The following is a 23,537-nucleotide window of genomic DNA, read 5'->3' as shown; positions in this document are numbered from 1 at the left end:
CTATACTATATGGCACATGAATGCGGATGTGCAGCATCAGGATTTATAAGATGGCATGTGATGGCTATAGTTTAACGTTGAGATCAGGAGCATGGGCGGGGACCGGAGCTGAAGGAGCATCACAAGTGGCTTAGGTCAACCATGGGAAGCAACAGGGCCAGCTGTTCCTGGAGAGAGCAAATCAATAGGTTAGATGCCAATTCCCTAGGTGTGTTCTTGACCAGAGAGACCCTGAGATCAACTTGCTGCATTGCAGCTTGCCAGGGTAGAACTGATGATTGCATAGAAGAAAGATCTGATTACATGCTAACACAAGACACCACAAGCAAATCCAATACTACCAACAAATCAACCATACCAAATCAAGTCACCAGAAATGAAAGACCACTCAAATTTCATCGCAACTATGACATTGCCAGGTTGTATGAAATAGCTGGTACTATTATACCAAGCAAGAAAATGTGGCAAGTATCCACCATCCTCTGTGCAATTGCCAGACAAATGAATCCACAGAAGGGCATACAATACACAGTGTAAATTTTACAGGGAAACATCAAGTAGCATTATTTCAGTAAGATTAAGTGCATCTGGCCTAACATGATCCAGATAAACCTAATGGGAGCTGCAAATATCCAAGGAAGCAAAAAAAGGGGAAATGATTATGTACAGCTGGGAAATTAGATAGATGCGGAGGCCAGTAGTCATCACATATTGGCCACACCACTTTAGACCAAATTGGTTAAAAGCCGGTAGATTTTACTGGTTTTCACCAGATTTTGATTTCCTGTTTTTCACCTTCATTCAGACAGTCACCAATTTCCTGGCAGGAAACATGAAGGTCAAACCTGATCTACCGCCACTAGTTTTGCCCAATTGTGAATCTGTCAGAACTTAGTCTATTTGAAGGCTTCCACAATTCCACTGTTGTCCCTCTCACTGAAGCTGAGACCTGCTACTGCTTTCAGGCCAATGGAAGTTTGGCGCATTGTTGTATTGTGACAAATCAAATGAAATGGTCTCCACCTATAAAGCAAACATATTTTAAAAATGAATGTTAGTATGAGTGAATTTCACTAACAACAGAAAGAGCAAACCTAAGAGAAAAATAGAAAGGGTATATTTGAGCTTACTCCATAAGGGAAATTTTCTGGAGCACCAGTAGAAGTTAATGGCCATCCCTCATTTACAGGATTCTGTTGCACCTAATGAAAAAGGGGGGAAACTTTATTTTCAGAACCAAAAGAATAATTTTCTAGCCAAATGTACAAATCTAATAACAGCACATACATTTGTTCCATCAGTTACGCTGTCAGTTGCGGTGACAGCTGTGTTTAGGGTGTTTGCGTTGGCGTTCCTCCTCTTGTTATATGCCCTTTTAGTTTTCTTTTTCAAGGTATCAAGAACAGTTGGAGTCGCCAGCTTCTTCTTGCGGGAACGTTTGGACTGACTTTGCGTAAGATCCCAGCCCTTTGTACTGAGAGAGATGGGCAACACATCATCAGTAAAATCCTCGTTCACAGGATTGTACGCAAAATTGGCAGTTGAAACATGACTGTCAACCCTTTGATCTCTTAGTGACTTCTCATAGGAAATCACTTTATCCCTGATTTCCCTCATGATTGACAAAGCATATTCTTTTGACTCTAGGTTCATGGAACCAAATTCCACAACTTCTGCTAAGTATTGGTGGCCAAGTTTGTAAAGATCATCGTAGCTTCCCAATTCCTGATTATCTGCTGAGACAGGGTGGGATATGGAAGCACAGGTTTGTTTACAATCCTTGCACCAGCGATGAATGATGTATTTTGGTGGAATCATCAGTACAAGCTCCTGCCTCAGTACAGTAAGAGCATGCCTGCACAGTATTCCTTTGCATTGGAACAATCGACAGAGGCACCATATATCATCTTCAACATTGTCGTAAACCACTTTGTAGTCCACCTTGTCTGTTTGATTTACATGCTCTGAAACTATGTATGTAACCACTGAATCATTCCTGTCAAGTATAGTATAATTGCAATGAAATGAATGCCCTATTTCATTCAAGAACTTCTGAAAGATTTCGGTAGTGTACACCTTTGCTGCTTGCTCTTCCACAGGCAACCCAGTCATCATTGGTGGCCTCATCTGAGATGAGCGTAAATCCTCATAAGATTCTTTTTCTAACTTACTTTTAACAGCTTCCTCATACTGTTCAACAAACATTTTCAAAGAGGTTCCTGATGTCAACCAGCCATCAAAATAGTCAGTTGCACTATCACTTCTGTCTGTAACAGACATTCCTGCCCAAAATGAATCCTTCACATAAACAGGAGCCCACTGCGTCCTGACCTCATATAGTTTGGACAGCCATTCATTTCCCTCTAAATGAAATTGATGGATCATTTCTTGCCATTCTTTGTCAAAGTGAGGCATGGTAACAGAATCATAGGCTAATGTGCTGAATGTAGAAATAACTTCATCCTTCTTTTCCAGTTCCTCCAACTTTTCACGAAGCTCATTTAAGATGTGCCAAAGGCAAAAACGGTGCCGTGCATTAGGGAAAACCTTTCTAATAGCTATTGCGACATCGTGACAATAGTTGGTAATTATTGAATGTGGTTGCTTGGCATTCATACATCTTAACCATGTATCAAAAAGCCACACATAAGCTCCAAGAGATCTACCAGCAAGCAAGCCACAACCTAGTAACACTGGTTGAGCATGGTGGTTAGTGCCCACAAATGACACAAACTGCATGTCATACTGATCGCTAAAGTTTGTGACATTAACAGCAACAACATCACCGAAGTAATTGTAAGAACTACGGGATTTGGCATCAGCCCAAAAGACATTCCTTAACTGCCCTTGCTCATTCATATCTAAACTATAAAAGAAACATGGGTTTTGGTCTTGCATTTTGTTGAAAAACCCCAATAAGGCCTCTAAGTCTCCTTCTGCGAGCTTCAGTTTCCTATTTCTGTCTATCTTGGTTTTGAATTCAATCTGTGTAGATGAAGTTATACCACTATCACCAACTATGCTTAGTGCAGCAGTTGAGCTGCTCTGTGGTGCCTCAGATTCAGACATACGGGGTGGATTTTGAGAGAAAGGAGAGTTCTTCAAATGCCTCTTAAATTTAAGCAAGCTCGGATCCAGCGGATGATTATGCTCCAACTCAAGAACAATAACTTCCCAGCGATTTTGAAAATGGGCATCCTTGACAATCATTTTAGCCTTGCAGCCAGTCTTTGTGCCTCGCTTTCTTGCAGGTCTTGTCACACCAGATCTCAGTCTAGACTGCCCTCCTTTAGAACATATGAACGTAGAGCGATAGCGGAAACCATCAAAGGTATTGTTAGATCTTCTTGTAATACCAAAACCTGCATGACAGCCATATGCCACATAGAACTGAAAGGCATCTTCCTCGGAGTCAAATATCATCCCTACTTTTGGTAAAAATGCTGGATCTATATCAACTGGATTGAAGACATCACTCTCAGCAGCATTTCCTTCTTTCTCACCATCTTCTTGCACATCTTCTTCATTAGATAATTCAGTGCTATACTCTTCCTCTTCCATTGGTCCCAAATTTTCAAGTTAGCCTGAAAATAGAGTGACCGTATCATAAACTTTGTATAGATAACAGAAGCATGATCAGGAAAGCTGCAGCACTTGGTGTACATTGTCGCTAAACCTGCTAACGGTATGAAAACCGAGCCAAACTGTAACACCCTACTTTACAACCAAGCCTATTTATATATAAAAAAGGAAATTTTGGCAGTATTTCCTCTATAGAGAGGTATAACTGACCAAAAGAAATATCACAGGCAGGCAGAAACAGATATAACCAGCATATATATAGAGTCCACCACGACGCTACCAGCGTCGTACCACAACATAAACAAAAACAAACGACGGACCATCAGACACACCACTTGTATACACCGGTTGAGCTATCGACATCGTGATAAGTTAGTGTGTGCAGCTACCGAGATCCATCCCCAAAATGCACGTCAACATCTAAACATACCTGTAAAAAAAACACGGGTGAGATTCGAAAATCTCAGCAAGTGAAAGGTACTTTAACAAAAAGCTATTTAGCCACAGTTGAATATGCTAACAATTCTAAATAGAAACTAGTAATGAAACAGACCGCCAACACCAGGAGAAACAGTTATGACTAAGCAAATCCAACGATAACATTAAACATTTTAACATTCGGTTGGTATAAGCCTTCAGAGCCGCATATATATCTATATACATGCTAATTAAAGGAAATAAGATTTGATATGAATAATTCATTGAATTTCACAAGAAGACATAACCATGCACATGACATGCTCTTCTCACCCTTACCCCTCCTCGGGTAACGTAAGGGTGTGCACCGTACCCCTTCTCGGGTGACATACGGTACTGTACCGGTACGGTCGCGGCCAGAAGACGACGACAAACTTCCAATGCATGAGACATATATGTATGACGTGCTTCAAGCATAACCAACATAACTTCCGGAATATGCTTGAGACTTCAAAAAAAAACATCGCATACAACACTAATGAACAACTGCAGAATGGCATATTATGCCTACTGCACTTCATAAATCAATCATCGAGTAAACTTCTGGAAACGTAAACAACATAGTACTCAGTCCAGAATCAGTCATTCAGATTAGATGAATGCACTGTAATTAAAGAATGTAGGCAACCCAATATTAGGTTAAAGCATAGTCATACAATACATTCACTTGCCTTTACCGACGATGAAGAAAATTCGATCAAGAACGTCCGAAAATAGTACCATCTGTACAGGCATACTATTAGAACTAAAACACATTTAAAACACATAAAATATGAAGCGTCAATTCTACGCTTGAAAACGTCGCGTCTTCGCCTATATTCCGGACAACTGAATAGAGAACTGTATCACAAGAAATGATACTCTATTTCCAATTCAGAGTCGAACCAAAATCTCACTAATTAGACTTCGCTCTGATGATCGAAATAAATACTTCGACTCGGATATCGTATCTTCGAATCAATAATGATTATCGAAACGAAACAGACTATTGATCACATGAAATAATACGACAGGAATTGATTGATTTGATTTAATTCAACCGCAAACGTCCAGAAATTACCGAGAAATCGCCTTCGAAAGATTGACGACGATCCGACGAAATTCCGAAATTTCCAACTTTTCCCTTTTCCTTCTTTTTTTCCCTTTTTTTTTTTTCCTTTCTTTCTTCTTCTTTTTTTTCCTCTTTCCTTTTCTTTTCTCCTTTTTCTTCCTGGCTTCTTTGCTCTGCCGGCAGCTTGCTTGCTTCTTCGGTGCTGGCTGCTGCTTGCTTCTTCACGGCGGCCAGCACAGAGCAGGTGGCGGCAGCGCGCACGGCGGCGCGGCGCACGCGGCAGCGGCGCGCAGGCGCACGACGGCGCGACGCTAGCTCTGGCAGCGACGGCCGGCGCGGCGGACGACAGCGCGGCAGCAACGCGAGCGCACGGCGGCGCGACGCTCTGGCGGCGACGGCCGGCGCAGCGGACAGCAGCGCACAGCAGCGATGGAGAGAGAGAGTGTGTGAGAGAGAGAGACACGCGAGAGAAAGACGCGAAGCACGAGCACTGAAGAGTCTGGATGGATCGGGTTGAGGACCGATCCATCCAGTACTTATCTCTCTCTTTTTTTTATTTTTTTTTTCAAAACAACGAACGGTCTAGATTTATTGGGCTTGCTACGGGTTACAAAATGCCCGGAACAGACATATGAATAGCAAAATGGGTTCGTCTCGACGAGATGAACGCAACCGCGGTCTCCGATCGTCCATACAGGCAACGGATCAAAAAGTAAAATTTTTGGTCAAATCTCTTTTTATTTTTTCTCCAAAAATTCGGTATTACATTCTTCCCCCCTTAAAGGAATTCGTCCCCGAATTCTACCGCTTCCATGGCAACTATGGAACAGAGGTAAAATATTTCAAAACTTATGACTCACCAGTCTCAAAGAGCTCAGGATACTCCTTGCGCATTTGTTATTCGAGTTTCCAAGTTGCTTCTCGTTCTGTTTGATTTGTCCAAAGGACTCTCACAAACTTGATAGTCCTCCTCCTCGTAACTCGCTCTGAGGAATCCAGGATACGTACCGGGTGGTACTTTACGGTCAGATCTTTCTCTATCGTGATTGATTCCACATCAACTTTATGCTCCGGGTCTGTCAGATATTTTCTTAGCATAGAAACATGGAAGACATTATGTACTCCACTCATTGAGTCTGGTAACTCAAGATGGTATTCCAAACTGCCTACTCGGTCTGTGATTAGAAAAGGACCAATGTATCTCGGGTTAAGCTTCCCAGAGATACCAAAACGTACAACACTTTTGGTTGGCGACACTCTGAGAAGAATATAGTCACCAATTGAAAATTCAAGGTCTCGTCTCCGGATATCTGCATAGCTCTTCTGTCGACTTTGAGCAGCCAACATGTTCTGACATATTTGGTGCACCTTTTCTGATGTTTGCTGAACCATATCCGGACCAAGAAGTGATCTCTCCAACAAAATCCCAACACAAAGGGAAAACACACCTTCGGTCATATAAGGTCTCAAAAGGAGCCATCCAAATACTTGCTTGATAGCTATTATTATAAGCAAATTCTGCTAAAACTGGGATACAAATTTGGAATCCCGATCTAAAATGATCGAATTTGGCACACCATGCAACCTCACTATTTCCCTGATATACAAGGGAGCCAAATCATGTGCCGAACTGGTTGTCTTCATTGGAATGAAATGTGTAGATTTTTGTAAGCCTATCCACGACAACCCAAATAGCATCTCTGCCTCGAGGTGAACGAGGCAACCCAACAACAAAGTCCATAGTGATATGTTCCTATTTTCATTCTGGAATTTCTAAGGATTGCATTAATCCCGCAGGTCTTTTATGCTCAACCTTTACCTGTTGGCAGAAACCACAAGCCGCAACATACTTAGCAATATCCACTTTCATCCTTTTCCACCGAAAATTTTGCTTTAGATCTCGATACATTTTGGTTCCCCCCGGATGAATTGTATAAGGAGTCCGGTGAGCTTTTCTCAATATATCCATTTTCACATCTGCCTTCTGTGGTACACAGAGACGTCCTCTAGAGCGTATTGCACCATTCTCATCAATGGTAAATTCCTTTGAATTTTTTTCATCGAAGTCCTCTTTCGAACTTCTAAAAGAAGACGATCATGCTGTTGAGCTTCACGTACACGTTCAGGTATAGCAGATTGGATGATCATTTGAGTTTCTATCTGCACAGTGCCAGCAAAACATAAGATATCCCCATCCGATCCAAGTCTGAATATAAAGACATTATTGCTTTAGGTACACCTGTTCTACTAAGGGCGTCAGCTACCACATTTGCCTTTCTGGGATGATACTGAATCGTCAGATCATAGTCTTCGATTAATTCTAACCATCTTCGTTGTCTCAAATTCAGATCTCTCTGAGTGAAAATATACTTGAGACTCTTATGATCCGTGAAAATATCATATGACTCACCATACAGGTAATGCCCCCAACTCTTCAAGGCAAAAACCACTACAGCCAATTCTAAATCATGAGTGGGATAATTCTGTTCATGAGTTTTCAATTGTCTGGAAGTATATGCAATTATTTGATCTCCTTGCATAAGCACACAGTCAAGTCCAATTCGGACAATATCGGTGTAGACTGCGAAACGCTTGCCACTCTCGGGCAAAGCCAGAAAAGGAGCGTTCACTGACTTATTCTTCAAAGTTTGGAAATTTATCTCATATTCATCAGTCCATACAAATGGAACACACTTCTCAGTAAGTCTAATCATAGGCTTTGCAATAAAGGAAGAACCTTGTATAAAATGTCAGTAATGGCCAGCGAATCCAAGAAAACTCCGAATCTCTATTACATTGGATGAACTTTACCATTTCGTTGCCTTCTCACTCTTAGAAGGGAAAATGAATCCAAGAACACACAACATTTCTGTTAATACTATACCAGCCAATTATGAGACACTCTCTTCGACTAGTTCTAATACCAAGGCATTAGTTGCCTAGAAACATCCTTTTTGGTGGATGCAAGCACATCAAAAATATTGTTTGGCTAACTCCACAAACTCGGGTCGAAACCCCCAATAGGAATATAAACCTCTAGTTGGTCATTCTCATCCCGATATATCACCAAGTCTAGAAAGGGTGATCAGGAGATTACAACCACTTGCCTAATTCAATCCTTCCAAAACATCTAACGACTTGTCCTTCATGGTACAAGTTTAGACTTGCACTTTCCATCTTGAATACCAAAACACTTCCATCCAAAGGTAATTGCACCAATAGGTAAGCTGTGTTGATCGGTACATTCAGAAACATGCCAAACTGGCATACTAAAGAACTTCACATCTTGCTCACATTCCTAGGACAGTCATACTATTGGTAACCACGCCACAAATTCTTCAAAGTAAAATTGCATGCAAAACACATCCTCCTCAAAAGTTGCAAAGACATCGGTTAATCTAACCGACAGGATGATCACTGCGGAAGGCTCATGGAGAGGGTTGAAAATATGACTTCTGCAAACTCAACCCTGTTAATCCAACTCCAATTTAATTATTTTGCGAATTTAGTTTAGCAAGCACCATTTGCAACACCAATTTACCATCAACGGGTTGAGCGTTAGCATACAATGCTTCTCTCCGGGTCCTTAGAAGGCATACCCTCTCCTAAACAGCAAACAAACTACAAAGATACACCCCAACGGTTCATCCTCTTTCACAACACTCCTTTAAACAGGGAAGCAACCCTTAGCTCCCAAACATAACTCTAATCTCAGCACTTAAATTCCGGAATGAACTCCACTTTTACAACTCTCTTCCCTTGAACCAGGGTTTAGATAGACTTACTCCCAATAGAGGCAAACTTCCAGTATATAAACCCACTCAGGCAACTCTCAGTCAAATCTCCATTCTTAGAGAAAACTGGGTCACCAACAGAAATTCAAAACTTTCAAGTCAGAAACTAGTCAATTACTTCTTTAACTTCATTCACTCAACAAGAGCCAACAAGAAACAAAGTTCTAGAACGGATCATGTTAAAAATCTGTCGATAAAACACCACGACAAGCCCTAACAACACCTTCGGTTATTAGGTCAGGAAAAGTTCAGGCGACCTTAAATTTCAATATTCACTCAACGAGCAAAGCTCACCAGGTTCAATTAATAATGCTCCAATGGTGACAAGCCAATATAGCATCCTATCATGATGTTATAGGTCATAGACTATTCAACAAACCCTTCATAACGCCAATTCTCCTATAACCCAAGTATATTCTTAGCTTCAAGCTTCAAAGCAAACGAATCCCCATGTCAAAGATGACAGGTTTAGCTAAGCGATATCAGAAACATAACACGATTCAACCAAAATCTCTACCTCAGCCCCACAAGGGTCAACCTTAGGTATTTCAATTGTGAAACCTCACAAAACAGGTTTGAAACAACTGATGCATCCTTAAGGAAGGTGTCGCTCCATTAACATCACTTCGATACAAATCAGTTGTATCAACGCAATCGATATCTCCAACTCCCATAGCCAGTGGACTATTCCACAAAGGCTAACTTAACCAAAATAACTACCTCAAATAATCATTTCAAAACATGCATAGATATTCCAACCACAAAAAATTATTCTCAGATATTAAAGAAACTGACACATAAGATATGTAAACATTTCAACTTAAACACGAGGTGTTAACTAACCCTCATAACATCAACAACTAGGGTACAAGTCTAGCAAAAGATTAGAAAAAAAAACTCCCAGAACCCTATTAGGATCTCGCTATCAACACATCTTCACACAATCGACAAAAAGATCACCCCGACTCCATGGGAAAAGAAATTCCTACACCATTCTGATGTTTAGGTTGAAAACATTATCACCTTATCTTCTATGGTAAGGCACACATCGATCCATTTCTCCGACATTCCAAGAACGAATAGTTAGGGTCAACGATATGGGGGCCAGTCCATCTCGTACCCAAAACATTCGGTCTGTATGTGGATAGTTGGATCGCAAACCTAACTCTTGGTCAACCTCACCTGGCAATGCAGAAAAGGCATCATGGGGGCCCTCCACTTAACCCATCTGCAGTGCCATATAAAAAAAATATGCTATTGATCCTCTGAAGCTTCTCAGGTTCTAATGACCAAGGTAACCATTTTAACGCCCTGACTATTTCACCCTTCCAACAGAACTGACTCCAACAACTTAACAATATAGATCAATGATAAAACACTAAAGAATATATGGATAATCAAACAAGTAACTTCAATAGTACTTATCTGAGATAGTGAACATAAGCGAACAAAGATAAACAAGACGTATGCAATGCAATGCATCCCATACCCATCCTATTTGTGCAAGTGTGTCAGGTTTATCATTCAATTACCTAGGATCTAAAGCCTAGGCTCTGATACCAAGCTGTAACACCCTACTTTACAACCAAGCCTATTTATATATAAAAAAGGAAATTTTGGCAGTATTTCCTCTATAGAGAGGTATAACTGACCAAAAGAAATATCACAGGCAGGCAGAAACAGATATAACCAGCATATATATAGAGTCCACCACGACGCTACCAGCGTCGTACCACAACATAAACAAAAACAAACGACGGACCATCAGACACACCACTTGTATACACCGGTTGAGCTATCGACATCGTGATAAGTTAGTGTGTGCAGCTACCGAGATCCATCCCCAAAATGCACGTCAACATCTAAACATACCTGTAAAAAAAACACGGGTGAGATTCGAAAATCTCAGCAAGTGAAAGGTACTTTAACAAAAAGCTATTTAGCCACAGTTGAATATGCTAACAATTCTAAATAGAAACTAGTAATGAAACAGACCGCCAACACCAGGAGAAACAGTTATGACTAAGCAAATCCAACGATAACATTAAACATTTTAACATTCGGTTGGTATAAGCCTTCAGAGCCGCATATATATCTATATACATGCTAATTAAAGGAAATAAGATTTGATATGAATAATTCATTGAATTTCACAAGAAGACATAACCATGCACATGACATGCTCTTCTCACCCTTACCCCTCCTCGGGTAACGTAAGGGTGTGCACCGTACCCCTTCTCGGGTGACATACGGTACTGTACCGGTACGGTCGCGGCCAGAAGACGACGACAAACTTCCAATGCATGAGACATATATGTATGACGTGCTTCAAGCATAACCAACATAACTTCCGGAATATGCTTGAGACTTCAAAAAAAAACATCGCATACAACACTAATGAACAACTGCAGAATGGCATATTATGCCTACTGCACTTCATAAATCAATCATCGAGTAAACTTCTGGAAACGTAAACAACATAGTACTCAGTCCAGAATCAGTCATTCAGATTAGATGAATGCACTGTAATTAAAGAATGTAGGCAACCCAATATTAGGTTAAAGCATAGTCATACAATACATTCACTTGCCTTTACCGACGATGAAGAAAATTCGATCAAGAACGTCCGAAAATAGTACCATCTGTACAGGCATACTATTAGAACTAAAACACATTTAAAACACATAAAATATGAAGCGTCAATTCTACGCTTGAAAACGTCGCGTCTTCGCCTATATTCCGGACAACTGAATAGAGAACTGTATCACAAGAAATGATACTCTATTTCCAATTCAGAGTCGAACCAAAATCTCACTAATTAGACTTCGCTCTGATGATCGAAATAAATACTTCGACTCGGATATCGTATCTTCGAATCAATAATGATTATCGAAACGAAACAGACTATTGATCACATGAAATAATACGACAGGAATTGATTGATTTGATTTAATTCAACCGCAAACGTCCAGAAATTACCGAGAAATCGCCTTCGAAAGATTGACGACGATCCGACGAAATTCCGAAATTTCCAACTTTTCCCTTTTCCTTCTTTTTTTCCCTTTTTTTTTTTTCCTTTCTTTCTTCTTCTTTTTTTTCCTCTTTCCTTTTCTTTTCTCCTTTTTCTTCCTGGCTTCTTTGCTCTGCCGGCAGCTTGCTTGCTTCTTCGGTGCTGGCTGCTGCTTGCTTCTTCACGGCGGCCAGCACAGAGCAGGTGGCGGCAGCGCGCACGGCGGCGCGGCGCACGCGGCAGCGGCGCGCAGGCGCACGACGGCGCGACGCTAGCTCTGGCAGCGACGGCCGGCGCGGCGGACGACAGCGCGGCAGCAACGCGAGCGCACGGCGGCGCGACGCTCTGGCGGCGACGGCCGGCGCAGCGGACAGCAGCGCACAGCAGCGATGGAGAGAGAGAGTGTGTGAGAGAGAGAGACACGCGAGAGAAAGACGCGAAGCACGAGCACTGAAGAGTCTGGATGGATCGGGTTGAGGACCGATCCATCCAGTACTTATCTCTCTCTTTTTTTTATTTTTTTTTTCAAAACAACGAACGGTCTAGATTTATTGGGCTTGCTACGGGTTACAAAATGCCCGGAACAGACATATGAATAGCAAAATGGGTTCGTCTCGACGAGATGAACGCAACCGCGGTCTCCGATCGTCCATACAGGCAACGGATCAAAAAGTAAAATTTTTGGTCAAATCTCTTTTTATTTTTTCTCCAAAAATTCGGTATTACATTCTTCCCCCCTTAAAGGAATTCGTCCCCGAATTCTACCGCTTCCATGGCAACTATGGAACAGAGGTAAAATATTTCAAAACTTATGACTCACCAGTCTCAAAGAGCTCAGGATACTCCTTGCGCATTTGTTATTCGAGTTTCCAAGTTGCTTCTCGTTCTGTTTGATTTGTCCAAAGGACTCTCACAAACTTGATAGTCCTCCTCCTCGTAACTCGCTCTGAGGAATCCAGGATACGTACCGGGTGGTACTTTACGGTCAGATCTTTCTCTATCGTGATTGATTCCACATCAACTTTATGCTCCGGGTCTGTCAGATATTTTCTTAGCATAGAAACATGGAAGACATTATGTACTCCACTCATTGAGTCTGGTAACTCAAGATGGTATTCCAAACTGCCTACTCGGTCTGTGATTAGAAAAGGACCAATGTATCTCGGGTTAAGCTTCCCAGAGATACCAAAACGTACAACACTTTTGGTTGGCGACACTCTGAGAAGAATATAGTCACCAATTGAAAATTCAAGGTCTCGTCTCCGGATATCTGCATAGCTCTTCTGTCGACTTTGAGCAGCCAACATGTTCTGACATATTTGGTGCACCTTTTCTGATGTTTGCTGAACCATATCCGGACCAAGAAGTGATCTCTCCAACAAAATCCCAACACAAAGGGAAAACACACCTTCGGTCATATAAGGTCTCAAAAGGAGCCATCCAAATACTTGCTTGATAGCTATTATTATAAGCAAATTCTGCTAAAACTGGGATACAAATTTGGAATCCCGATCTAAAATGATCGAATTTGGCACACCATGCAACCTCACTATTTCCCTGATATACAAGGGAGCCAAATCATGTGCCGAACTGGTTGTCTTCATTGGAATGAAATGTGTAGATTTTTGTAAGCCTATCCACGACAACCCAAATAGCATCTCTGCCTCGAGGTGAACGAGGCAACCCAACAACAAAGTCCATAGTGATATGTTCCTATTTTCATTCTGGAATTTCTAAGGATTGCATTAATCCCGCAGGTCTTTTATGCTCAACCTTTACCTGTTGGCAGAAACCACAAGCCGCAACATACTTAGCAATATCCACTTTCATCCTTTTCCACCGAAAATTTTGCTTTAGATCTCGATACATTTTGGTTCCCCCCGGATGAATTGTATAAGGAGTCCGGTGAGCTTTTCTCAATATATCCATTTTCACATCTGCCTTCTGTGGTACACAGAGACGTCCTCTAGAGCGTATTGCACCATTCTCATCAATGGTAAATTCCTTTGAATTTTTTTCATCGAAGTCCTCTTTCGAACTTCTAAAAGAAGACGATCATGCTGTTGAGCTTCACGTACACGTTCAGGTATAGCAGATTGGATGATCATTTGAGTTTCTATCTGCACAGTGCCAGCAAAACATAAGATATCCCCATCCGATCCAAGTCTGAATATAAAGACATTATTGCTTTAGGTACACCTGTTCTACTAAGGGCGTCAGCTACCACATTTGCCTTTCTGGGATGATACTGAATCGTCAGATCATAGTCTTCGATTAATTCTAACCATCTTCGTTGTCTCAAATTCAGATCTCTCTGAGTGAAAATATACTTGAGACTCTTATGATCCGTGAAAATATCATATGACTCACCATACAGGTAATGCCCCCAACTCTTCAAGGCAAAAACCACTACAGCCAATTCTAAATCATGAGTGGGATAATTCTGTTCATGAGTTTTCAATTGTCTGGAAGTATATGCAATTATTTGATCTCCTTGCATAAGCACACAGTCAAGTCCAATTCGGACAATATCGGTGTAGACTGCGAAACGCTTGCCACTCTCGGGCAAAGCCAGAAAAGGAGCGTTCACTGACTTATTCTTCAAAGTTTGGAAATTTATCTCATATTCATCAGTCCATACAAATGGAACACACTTCTCAGTAAGTCTAATCATAGGCTTTGCAATAAAGGAAGAACCTTGTATAAAATGTCAGTAATGGCCAGCGAATCCAAGAAAACTCCGAATCTCTATTACATTGGATGAACTTTACCATTTCGTTGCCTTCTCACTCTTAGAAGGGAAAATGAATCCAAGAACACACAACATTTCTGTTAATACTATACCAGCCAATTATGAGACACTCTCTTCGACTAGTTCTAATACCAAGGCATTAGTTGCCTAGAAACATCCTTTTTGGTGGATGCAAGCACATCAAAAATATTGTTTGGCTAACTCCACAAACTCGGGTCGAAACCCCCAATAGGAATATAAACCTCTAGTTGGTCATTCTCATCCCGATATATCACCAAGTCTAGAAAGGGTGATCAGGAGATTACAACCACTTGCCTAATTCAATCCTTCCAAAACATCTAACGACTTGTCCTTCATGGTACAAGTTTAGACTTGCACTTTCCATCTTGAATACCAAAACACTTCCATCCAAAGGTAATTGCACCAATAGGTAAGCTGTGTTGATCGGTACATTCAGAAACATGCCAAACTGGCATACTAAAGAACTTCACATCTTGCTCACATTCCTAGGACAGTCATACTATTGGTAACCACGCCACAAATTCTTCAAAGTAAAATTGCATGCAAAACACATCCTCCTCAAAAGTTGCAAAGACATCGGTTAATCTAACCGACAGGATGATCACTGCGGAAGGCTCATGGAGAGGGTTGAAAATATGACTTCTGCAAACTCAACCCTGTTAATCCAACTCCAATTTAATTATTTTGCGAATTTAGTTTAGCAAGCACCATTTGCAACACCAATTTACCATCAACGGGTTGAGCGTTAGCATACAATGCTTCTCTCCGGGTCCTTAGAAGGCATACCCTCTCCTAAACAGCAAACAAACTACAAAGATACACCCCAACGGTTCATCCTCTTTCACAACACTCCTTTAAACAGGGAAGCAACCCTTAGCTCCCAAACATAACTCTAATCTCAGCACTTAAATTCCGGAATGAACTCCACTTTTACAACTCTCTTCCCTTGAACCAGGGTTTAGATAGACTTACTCCCAATAGAGGCAAACTTCCAGTATATAAACCCACTCAGGCAACTCTCAGTCAAATCTCCATTCTTAGAGAAAACTGGGTCACCAACAGAAATTCAAAACTTTCAAGTCAGAAACTAGTCAATTACTTCTTTAACTTCATTCACTCAACAAGAGCCAACAAGAAACAAAGTTCTAGAACGGATCATGTTAAAAATCTGTCGATAAAACACCACGACAAGCCCTAACAACACCTTCGGTTATTAGGTCAGGAAAAGTTCAGGCGACCTTAAATTTCAATATTCACTCAACGAGCAAAGCTCACCAGGTTCAATTAATAATGCTCCAATGGTGACAAGCCAATATAGCATCCTATCATGATGTTATAGGTCATAGACTATTCAACAAACCCTTCATAACGCCAATTCTCCTATAACCCAAGTATATTCTTAGCTTCAAGCTTCAAAGCAAACGAATCCCCATGTCAAAGATGACAGGTTTAGCTAAGCGATATCAGAAACATAACACGATTCAACCAAAATCTCTACCTCAGCCCCACAAGGGTCAACCTTAGGTATTTCAATTGTGAAACCTCACAAAACAGGTTTGAAACAACTGATGCATCCTTAAGGAAGGTGTCGCTCCATTAACATCACTTCGATACAAATCAGTTGTATCAACGCAATCGATATCTCCAACTCCCATAGCCAGTGGACTATTCCACAAAGGCTAACTTAACCAAAATAACTACCTCAAATAATCATTTCAAAACATGCATAGATATTCCAACCACAAAAAATTATTCTCAGATATTAAAGAAACTGACACATAAGATATGTAAACATTTCAACTTAAACACGAGGTGTTAACTAACCCTCATAACATCAACAACTAGGGTACAAGTCTAGCAAAAGATTAGAAAAAAAAACTCCCAGAACCCTATTAGGATCTCGCTATCAACACATCTTCACACAATCGACAAAAAGATCACCCCGACTCCATGGGAAAAGAAATTCCTACACCATTCTGATGTTTAGGTTGAAAACATTATCACCTTATCTTCTATGGTAAGGCACACATCGATCCATTTCTCCGACATTCCAAGAACGAATAGTTAGGGTCAACGATATGGGGGCCAGTCCATCTCGTACCCAAAACATTCGGTCTGTATGTGGATAGTTGGATCGCAAACCTAACTCTTGGTCAACCTCACCTGGCAATGCAGAAAAGGCATCATGGGGGCCCTCCACTTAACCCATCTGCAGTGCCATATAAAAAAAATATGCTATTGATCCTCTGAAGCTTCTCAGGTTCTAATGACCAAGGTAACCATTTTAACGCCCTGACTATTTCACCCTTCCAACAGAACTGACTCCAACAACTTAACAATATAGATCAATGATAAAACACTAAAGAATATATGGATAATCAAACAAGTAACTTCAATAGTACTTATCTGAGATAGTGAACATAAGCGAACAAAGATAAACAAGACGTATGCAATGCAATGCATCCCATACCCATCCTATTTGTGCAAGTGTGTCAGGTTTATCATTCAATTACCTAGGATCTAAAGCCTAGGCTCTGATACCAAGCTGTAACACCCTACTTTACAACCAAGCCTATTTATATATAAAAAAGGAAATTTTGGCAGTATTTCCTCTATAGAGAGGTATAACTGACCAAAAGAAATATCACAGGCAGGCAGAAACAGATATAACCAGCATATATATAGAGTCCACCACGACGCTACCAGCGTCGTACCACAACATAAACAAAAACAAACGACGGACCATCAGACACACCACTTGTATACACCGGTTGAGCTATCGACATCGTGATAAGTTAGTGTGTGCAGCTACCGAGATCCATCCCCAAAATGCACGTCAACATCTAAACATACCTGTAAAAAAAACACGGGTGAGATTCGAAAATCTCAGCAAGTGAAAGGTACTTTAACAAAAAGCTATTTAGCCACAGTTGAATATGCTAACAATTCTAAATAGAAACTAGTAATGAAACAGACCGCCAACACCAGGAGAAACAGTTATGACTAAGCAAATCCAACGATAACATTAAACATTTTAACATTCGGTTGGTATAAGCCTTCAGAGCCGCATATATATCTATATACATGCTAATTAAAGGAAATAAGATTTGATATGAATAATTCATTGAATTTCACAAGAAGACATAACCATGCACATGACATGCTCTTCTCACCCTTACCCCTCCTCGGGTAACGTAAGGGTGTGCACCGTACCCCTTCTCGGGTGACATACGGTACTGTACCGGTACGGTCGCGGCCAGAAGACGACGACAAACTTCCAATGCATGAGACATATATGTATGACGTGCTTCAAGCATAACCAACATAACTTCCGGAATATGCTTGAGACTTCAAAAAAAAACATCGCATACAACACTAATGAACAACTGCAGAATGGCATATTATGCCTACTGCACTTCATAAATCAATCATCGAGTAAACTTCTGGAAACGTAAACAACATAGTACTCAGTCCAGAATCAGTCATTCAGATTAGATGAATGCACTGTAATTAAAGAATGTAGGCAACCCAATATTAGGTTAAAGCATAGTCATACAATACATTCACTTGCCTTTACCGACGATGAAGAAAATTCGATCAAGAACGTCCGAAAATAGTACCATCTGTACAGGCATACTATTAGAACTAAAACACATTTAAAACACATAAAATATGAAGCGTCAATTCTACGCTTGAAAACGTCGCGTCTTCGCCTATATTCCGGACAACTGAATAGAGAACTGTATCACAAGAAATGATACTCTATTTCCAATTCAGAGTCGAACCAAAATCTCACTAATTAGACTTCGCTCTGATGATCGAAATAAATACTTCGACTCGGATATCGTATCTTCGAATCAATAATGATTATCGAAACGAAACAGACTATTGATCACATGAAATAATACGACAGGAATTGATTGATTTGATTTAATTCAACCGCAAACGTCCAGAAATTACCGAGAAATCGCCTTCGAAAGATTGACGACGATCCGACGAAATTCCGAAATTTCCAACTTTTCCCTTTTCCTTCTTTTTTTTCCCTTTTTTTTTTTCCTTTCTTTCTTCTCCTTTTTTTTCCTCTTTCCTTTTCTTTTCTCCTTTTTCTTCCTGGCTTCTTTGCTCTGCCGGCAGCTTGCTTGCTTCTTCGGTGCTGGCTGCTGCTTGCTTCTTCACGGCGGCCAGCACAGAGCAGGTGGCGGCAGCGCGCACGGCGGCGCGGCGCACGCGGCAGCGGCGCGCAGGCGCACGACGGCGCGACGCTAGCTCTGGCAGCGACGGCCGGCGCGGCGGACGACAGCGCGGCAGCAACGCGAGCGCACGGCGGCGCGACGCTCTGGCGGCGACGGCCGGCGCAGCGGACAGCAGCGCACAGCAGCGATGGAGAGAGAGAGTGTGTGAGAGAGAGAGACACGCGAGAGAAAGACGCGAAGCACGAGCACTGAAGAGTCTGGATGGATCGGGTTGAGGACCGATCCATCCAGTACTTATCTCTCTCTTTTTTTTATTTTTTTTTTCAAAACAACGAACGGTCTAGATTTATTGGGCTTGCTACGGGTTACAAAATGCCCGGAACAGACATATGAATAGCAAAATGGGTTCGTCTCGACGAGATGAACGCAACCGCGGTCTCCGATCGTCCATACAGGCAACGGATCAAAAAGTAAAATTTTTGGTCAAATCTCTTTTTATTTTTTCTCCAAAAATTCGGTATTACACAAACCTACCCCAAACCATTCAAACGTCACCCTACTTCAGAAACCAACCCAACCCACATGCTTAGCTATTCCCCCCCAAACCAATCCAGACCACTTGGCTTTCTCCACCCAAACCGAACCAAACCAATTCAGATCTTCGGTTCCAACCTGATTCTTCAACCCAGCTTCAAACCAGTCTAGGCCAAACCATTGTAGTATCTCTGAATAGTGTTTAGCGAGGTATGTGTAGTGCTAAACTAACAAGGGTCAGCATCTCCTCTGGTGTCAGACGGCGGCGGCGCATTGGCAAGCGTGGAGGGCGTGGCACCCCCACCGGTCCGGGGTGGCTTCCTGCAGCCCGCGTTCAAAAAGAAGTCGGGGCTGGAGCCGTCGTAGGTGTTGTGGTCGCCGTCTTGTGGGGCGTTGCATGGTGCAAGGATTGCTGGTTGGCACTTATAACCTCCTTTGCCGCTAGGGCCCGTTGTTCGTATGCCTGGGCCAAAGCCATTGCCATCTGCAGGCTGGCCAGGTTTTGGAGCTCGACACTCATGCAGATTGGCTCAACCAGCCCTAGAGTGAAAAGTTGCACTTGCTAGTGGGGTTAGAGATGTTTTGCGCGACATAGGATCACCAAAAATTCGTGCTGATCGTCTTCCACTGTACTAGTTTACCGCAACTCCTTGAGGTCACCAAGCGGATTGTGCCGGATGGATGGCCCAAAACGCAAATTGACAAACTCTTTGAAGTTGCGCCAGTTCGGCTCACCCTCGTCCCGCTCAAGTAAGAAGTACCACTGTTGCGCAGCATCAATGAGGTGGTACAAGGCAAGCCAAACCTTCTTGGTCTCTGCCACCTTTTGCCCTCGGAAGAATTGCTCGCAAGCGCTGCAACCATCCCAAGGGGTCTTCCTTTCCATCGTACCTTGGGAACTCGAGCTTGTGGTAGCGTGGGGGTTGTGCGCCATCGGTCCTTGGTGCTGCGGTGTGGTTAGTGTTGTGGCTATCGTTGGGTAGGGATAGCAGGCCGTCAGTTGGTTGCTTCTCCAAGTTGACAACATGCTCGTGCACACCATAGAGTTGTTCTTGAAAAGAAGCGACGATGCGTTCTATATTTGTGGTCATTGCCATCAACTGAGCGATTTGCTCTGTGAGGGCATCAAGTTGATCTGCAATTTGTGTCTATCCTAGTACCTAAGATTGAAGTCTCTGATACCAAGTTGTCACGACCTGTGCCTGATTGGAGCGCATAGTCGTGGAAGACAGGAGGTTTAGGCCTATACCTCCAGCCAAGAGCCGTGATGGAGAGAGGTTTGGCGCAGGGGGAGGGCGCCAGCTATGAGGGAGACAATAGGTAGGAGAAGAAGAATAGAGGGAGGAAAATATTGGTAAATTTCTGCTTGATTATCTCCTGGTTGTGCCCTCTATAAATAGGGCAATACATAGCTGGCATGGAGAGTCCATGCCTTAATACAAATATTACTTTCCTAAATCGACTCCTATTCTTTTCCTAAATTGACTTTATTTCTTCCCTAATCGAATATAACCTTCCTCAAATAATTATATCTCCTTCCTACTAGAATTCTATCTTTTACCTAATATGAAAACCTTCTTTATTTCTTAATTCCAAAACCTTCCTAGATCCGAAACCTTCCTTCTACCAAACCTTCCTTCTAAGCCATTGACGCCCTAGCCCTGCGGCTGTACTGCTGGCCCCACATGACAAAGTCGAGGGTTTCGACGATAGAATCGGTCACTCTTGGCTGGGTCCAGACCACAGTCTCAACCCACGGTTTGGAACCGATCTCAACCCTAAAAGTTGAAGCCAATCCAAACCAGCCCATTCTAATTGCTAGCCCAAATCGAAGCAGCCCACTAGCCATCTCAGCCCATTCCCTACCAAACCAAATCAGCCCAACTCAAAAACCAACCTGCTAAAACCGGTTTCAGCCCAAACCATTTGCAGGGCTAATCGTTGCATATAAAGGTCGATGAATTGGAGCAGACAGTAGCACTGGAATATCACACACTCACTCTGTTTGCAAATATAAGTCGGTTTAGACTTGTTCACAAGAAATAAGAAAAGTAGATGAACTGACTCATTTCCCTTCAAACATTCCCATTGGGAAAGGTGACTCATTTATTCATGAGAGTAGTAACATTGATTTAGCAAGAGCCTAAAAGGAAAAGAAAAGGAGGAAAAGGTGCCCACGAGTTTTTTAGAAGTCTAAAATCACTTATGAAAGCAATCAGATTAGTTGATACAATAAAACCTTCTTAGGCAATGCAACATTTGTAGAGGCAAAAAAAGGGGGCAAGAACTGCATCTTTGTTGTAGCTGCTATGGTTCTAATATTTTCTTTTCAACAGTTACCTAACAGGCCTTGGTGGAAGAGCATGCAAAAACTGCGATGTGCAATTGGTCGAACTAATTTCACAGGTTAACTATTGCATCAGCAGCATGGCCATGAACGCTAACCTGTCGTGAACAAAGGTTAATCCTAGTCGGATCATTTTCTGGCAAATTGGATCAGATCGTAGGATCACAATTCTTTGAGGTGTTTTATTTTCAAATAGAATAAATTTATCAACTATACAAAAAATACCTCAAATGGATTATCTAACGCATTTCTGTAGGAAAACAGAGTATGATAATATCATTAGTCACAATAAGCATGATATTTATCACAACTCACAAAATAGGCACTAGTAGTGCTTAGTGCCATCAAAATGGATTTTTAAGTAACAAGATACAGAGTTTCCGTGTTTGAAAAAAAAGATACAGAGTTTCATTCTCCAAATTGAAACACAAATACATATAAAGGTTTGGAAAATCTGGCAGGATCATGTTGCAATAAGAAACAACCAACCGCCCAGAAGGTGTTTCAGTGTTATCTTTGGACTACATCACTACACTACAGACTTGCTAGATGTTGTTTCAGACTAGATGGTTTAGCCGTGCAAGTCATATGTACTGTTTCCTCTCATTGGCATTTTCTCCTTTATCTCAACTCATAAATGAGCAGGACAACAAATCATTGAGAGAGTCAAAGACAAGTTCCTAAATCCTAATGGACCTAATCACTTGCATCCATGGAGACCTCAAGTCACCTGCTCTGATGAGGCAGTGACAACATGTAGCACTGGGATTCAGTGCTTCTTCAGCAAGATGCACTGCACCAGTGAGGAGTTGAATCGGTGAAAGACTAATCCAAGAGCCCAAGAAAATAGAGATGACGCTGCCCCCTCGCAAACGCCAGCACCTCAACTTCCAGCCATGAAATCTATTTTCTGGTCCCAAGCCTGGGGTTGGACGATGGCACATTTGAGTTGATCCAAGCTATCGACTGCCTCGTTATCGTGGTGTGTGTGATACTACTAAATTTCGATCCATTGTGCAATCCGTGTCATCCAGCTTCAGTGCAACTGTAGGATCATACCAAACTATGACAGATACCGTGAATCAGAGAGCCTCGTCCAGAAGAACACCAGACTCTTAAAGCATCCTATTGATCTGTTAACCCAAATTGGCTTAAATAGTAGCCTAGCCGGTAAAAGTATTGGTAATAAGCGGGTACTAGCCAGTAGGCCAACCGATGGAAGCTCGGGCGTCCGAGCTCCTCAGCTCCACGTGCTCTTCGTCCTCTCACCCGCTATTCCACCCCCACCCACGTCTTTGGGCTTTGGCGGCACCAACGGCGAGCTCGCCGCCGTCCGCCCCACCCCACTTCCAGCTTTGGACACGATGAAATCGAAACTTTTTTCCCCGCAAAAAAAAAAAAGAAATAGAAACTTTTTTAACTAAAAGCGCCAAACTTTCATCTCGAAATTTTCAATTAGAAAAAAAATAACTCGAAATCCAAACTGCCACTCAGAAGGAACTTTGAACTGGAATAAAATGGCGATTTACTTGGTTTTTCTTTTTACCTTCCAACTCCAGCGAGGGGGGGGGGGCGTGTGCGCGGAGGCCACGGTGCGATGCGCGGCGGCGAGGAGAAGCGCTCGGGAGCGGCTAGGTGAGCGCAGCGGAGGGAGGCGAGCGCGCGGCGGTCATGGGGTGGGATTGGGAAGCAGATGCAGCCCGAGACAAAAGGCAAGAGGGGTAGAGAGAATGGATGGACCTGGATGCTGGGCCCCACCAGCCAGCGGCCACGCGC

At 42.2% G+C, this 23,537-nt stretch overlaps 1 protein-coding gene and 2 long non-coding RNA genes across 4 annotated transcripts; all 3 read right to left on the bottom strand.

Moving 5' to 3' along the window:
- Positions 1-420: 420 nt before the first annotated feature.
- Positions 421-23,536, bottom strand: LOC133893520 (protein FAR1-RELATED SEQUENCE 6-like). 2 transcript variants are annotated; one of them, XM_062334549.1, is made up of 4 exons: positions 23,308-23,536; positions 1,288-3,584; positions 1,131-1,202; positions 421-1,023 (listed from the first exon to the last, which is right to left on the bottom strand). In XM_062334549.1, exons 2-4 carry the CDS (start codon positions 3,559-3,561, stop codon positions 934-936), a joined length of 2,436 nt encoding a protein of 811 aa, XP_062190533.1. In that variant the 5' UTR covers positions 3,562-3,584; positions 23,308-23,536; the 3' UTR covers positions 421-933. The 2 variants fall into 2 exon arrangements, with proteins under 2 accessions (XP_062190533.1, XP_062190534.1); XM_062334550.1 differs by having other exon boundaries at positions 1,131-1,193.
- LOC133891979 (uncharacterized) lies at positions 10,431-11,951 on the bottom strand. The gene is made up of 2 exons (XR_009904332.1): positions 11,884-11,951; positions 10,431-11,546 (listed from the first exon to the last, which is right to left on the bottom strand). It is a non-coding gene; the product is annotated as an uncharacterized LOC133891979 (long non-coding RNA).
- On the bottom strand, positions 17,195-18,715 carry LOC133892084 (uncharacterized). The gene is made up of 2 exons (XR_009904356.1): positions 18,648-18,715; positions 17,195-18,310 (listed from the first exon to the last, which is right to left on the bottom strand). It is a non-coding gene; the product is annotated as an uncharacterized LOC133892084 (long non-coding RNA).
- Position 23,537: the final 1 nt, after the last annotated feature.

This window comes from Phragmites australis, chromosome 15, assembly GCF_958298935.1.
Source record: "Phragmites australis chromosome 15, lpPhrAust1.1, whole genome shotgun sequence".
In the NCBI taxonomy this organism is placed as follows: domain Eukaryota; kingdom Viridiplantae; phylum Streptophyta; class Magnoliopsida; order Poales; family Poaceae; genus Phragmites; species Phragmites australis.
The sequence above is the reverse complement of the archived record's forward strand: the minus strand, read 5'-3'. Positions and strand labels throughout refer to the sequence as shown.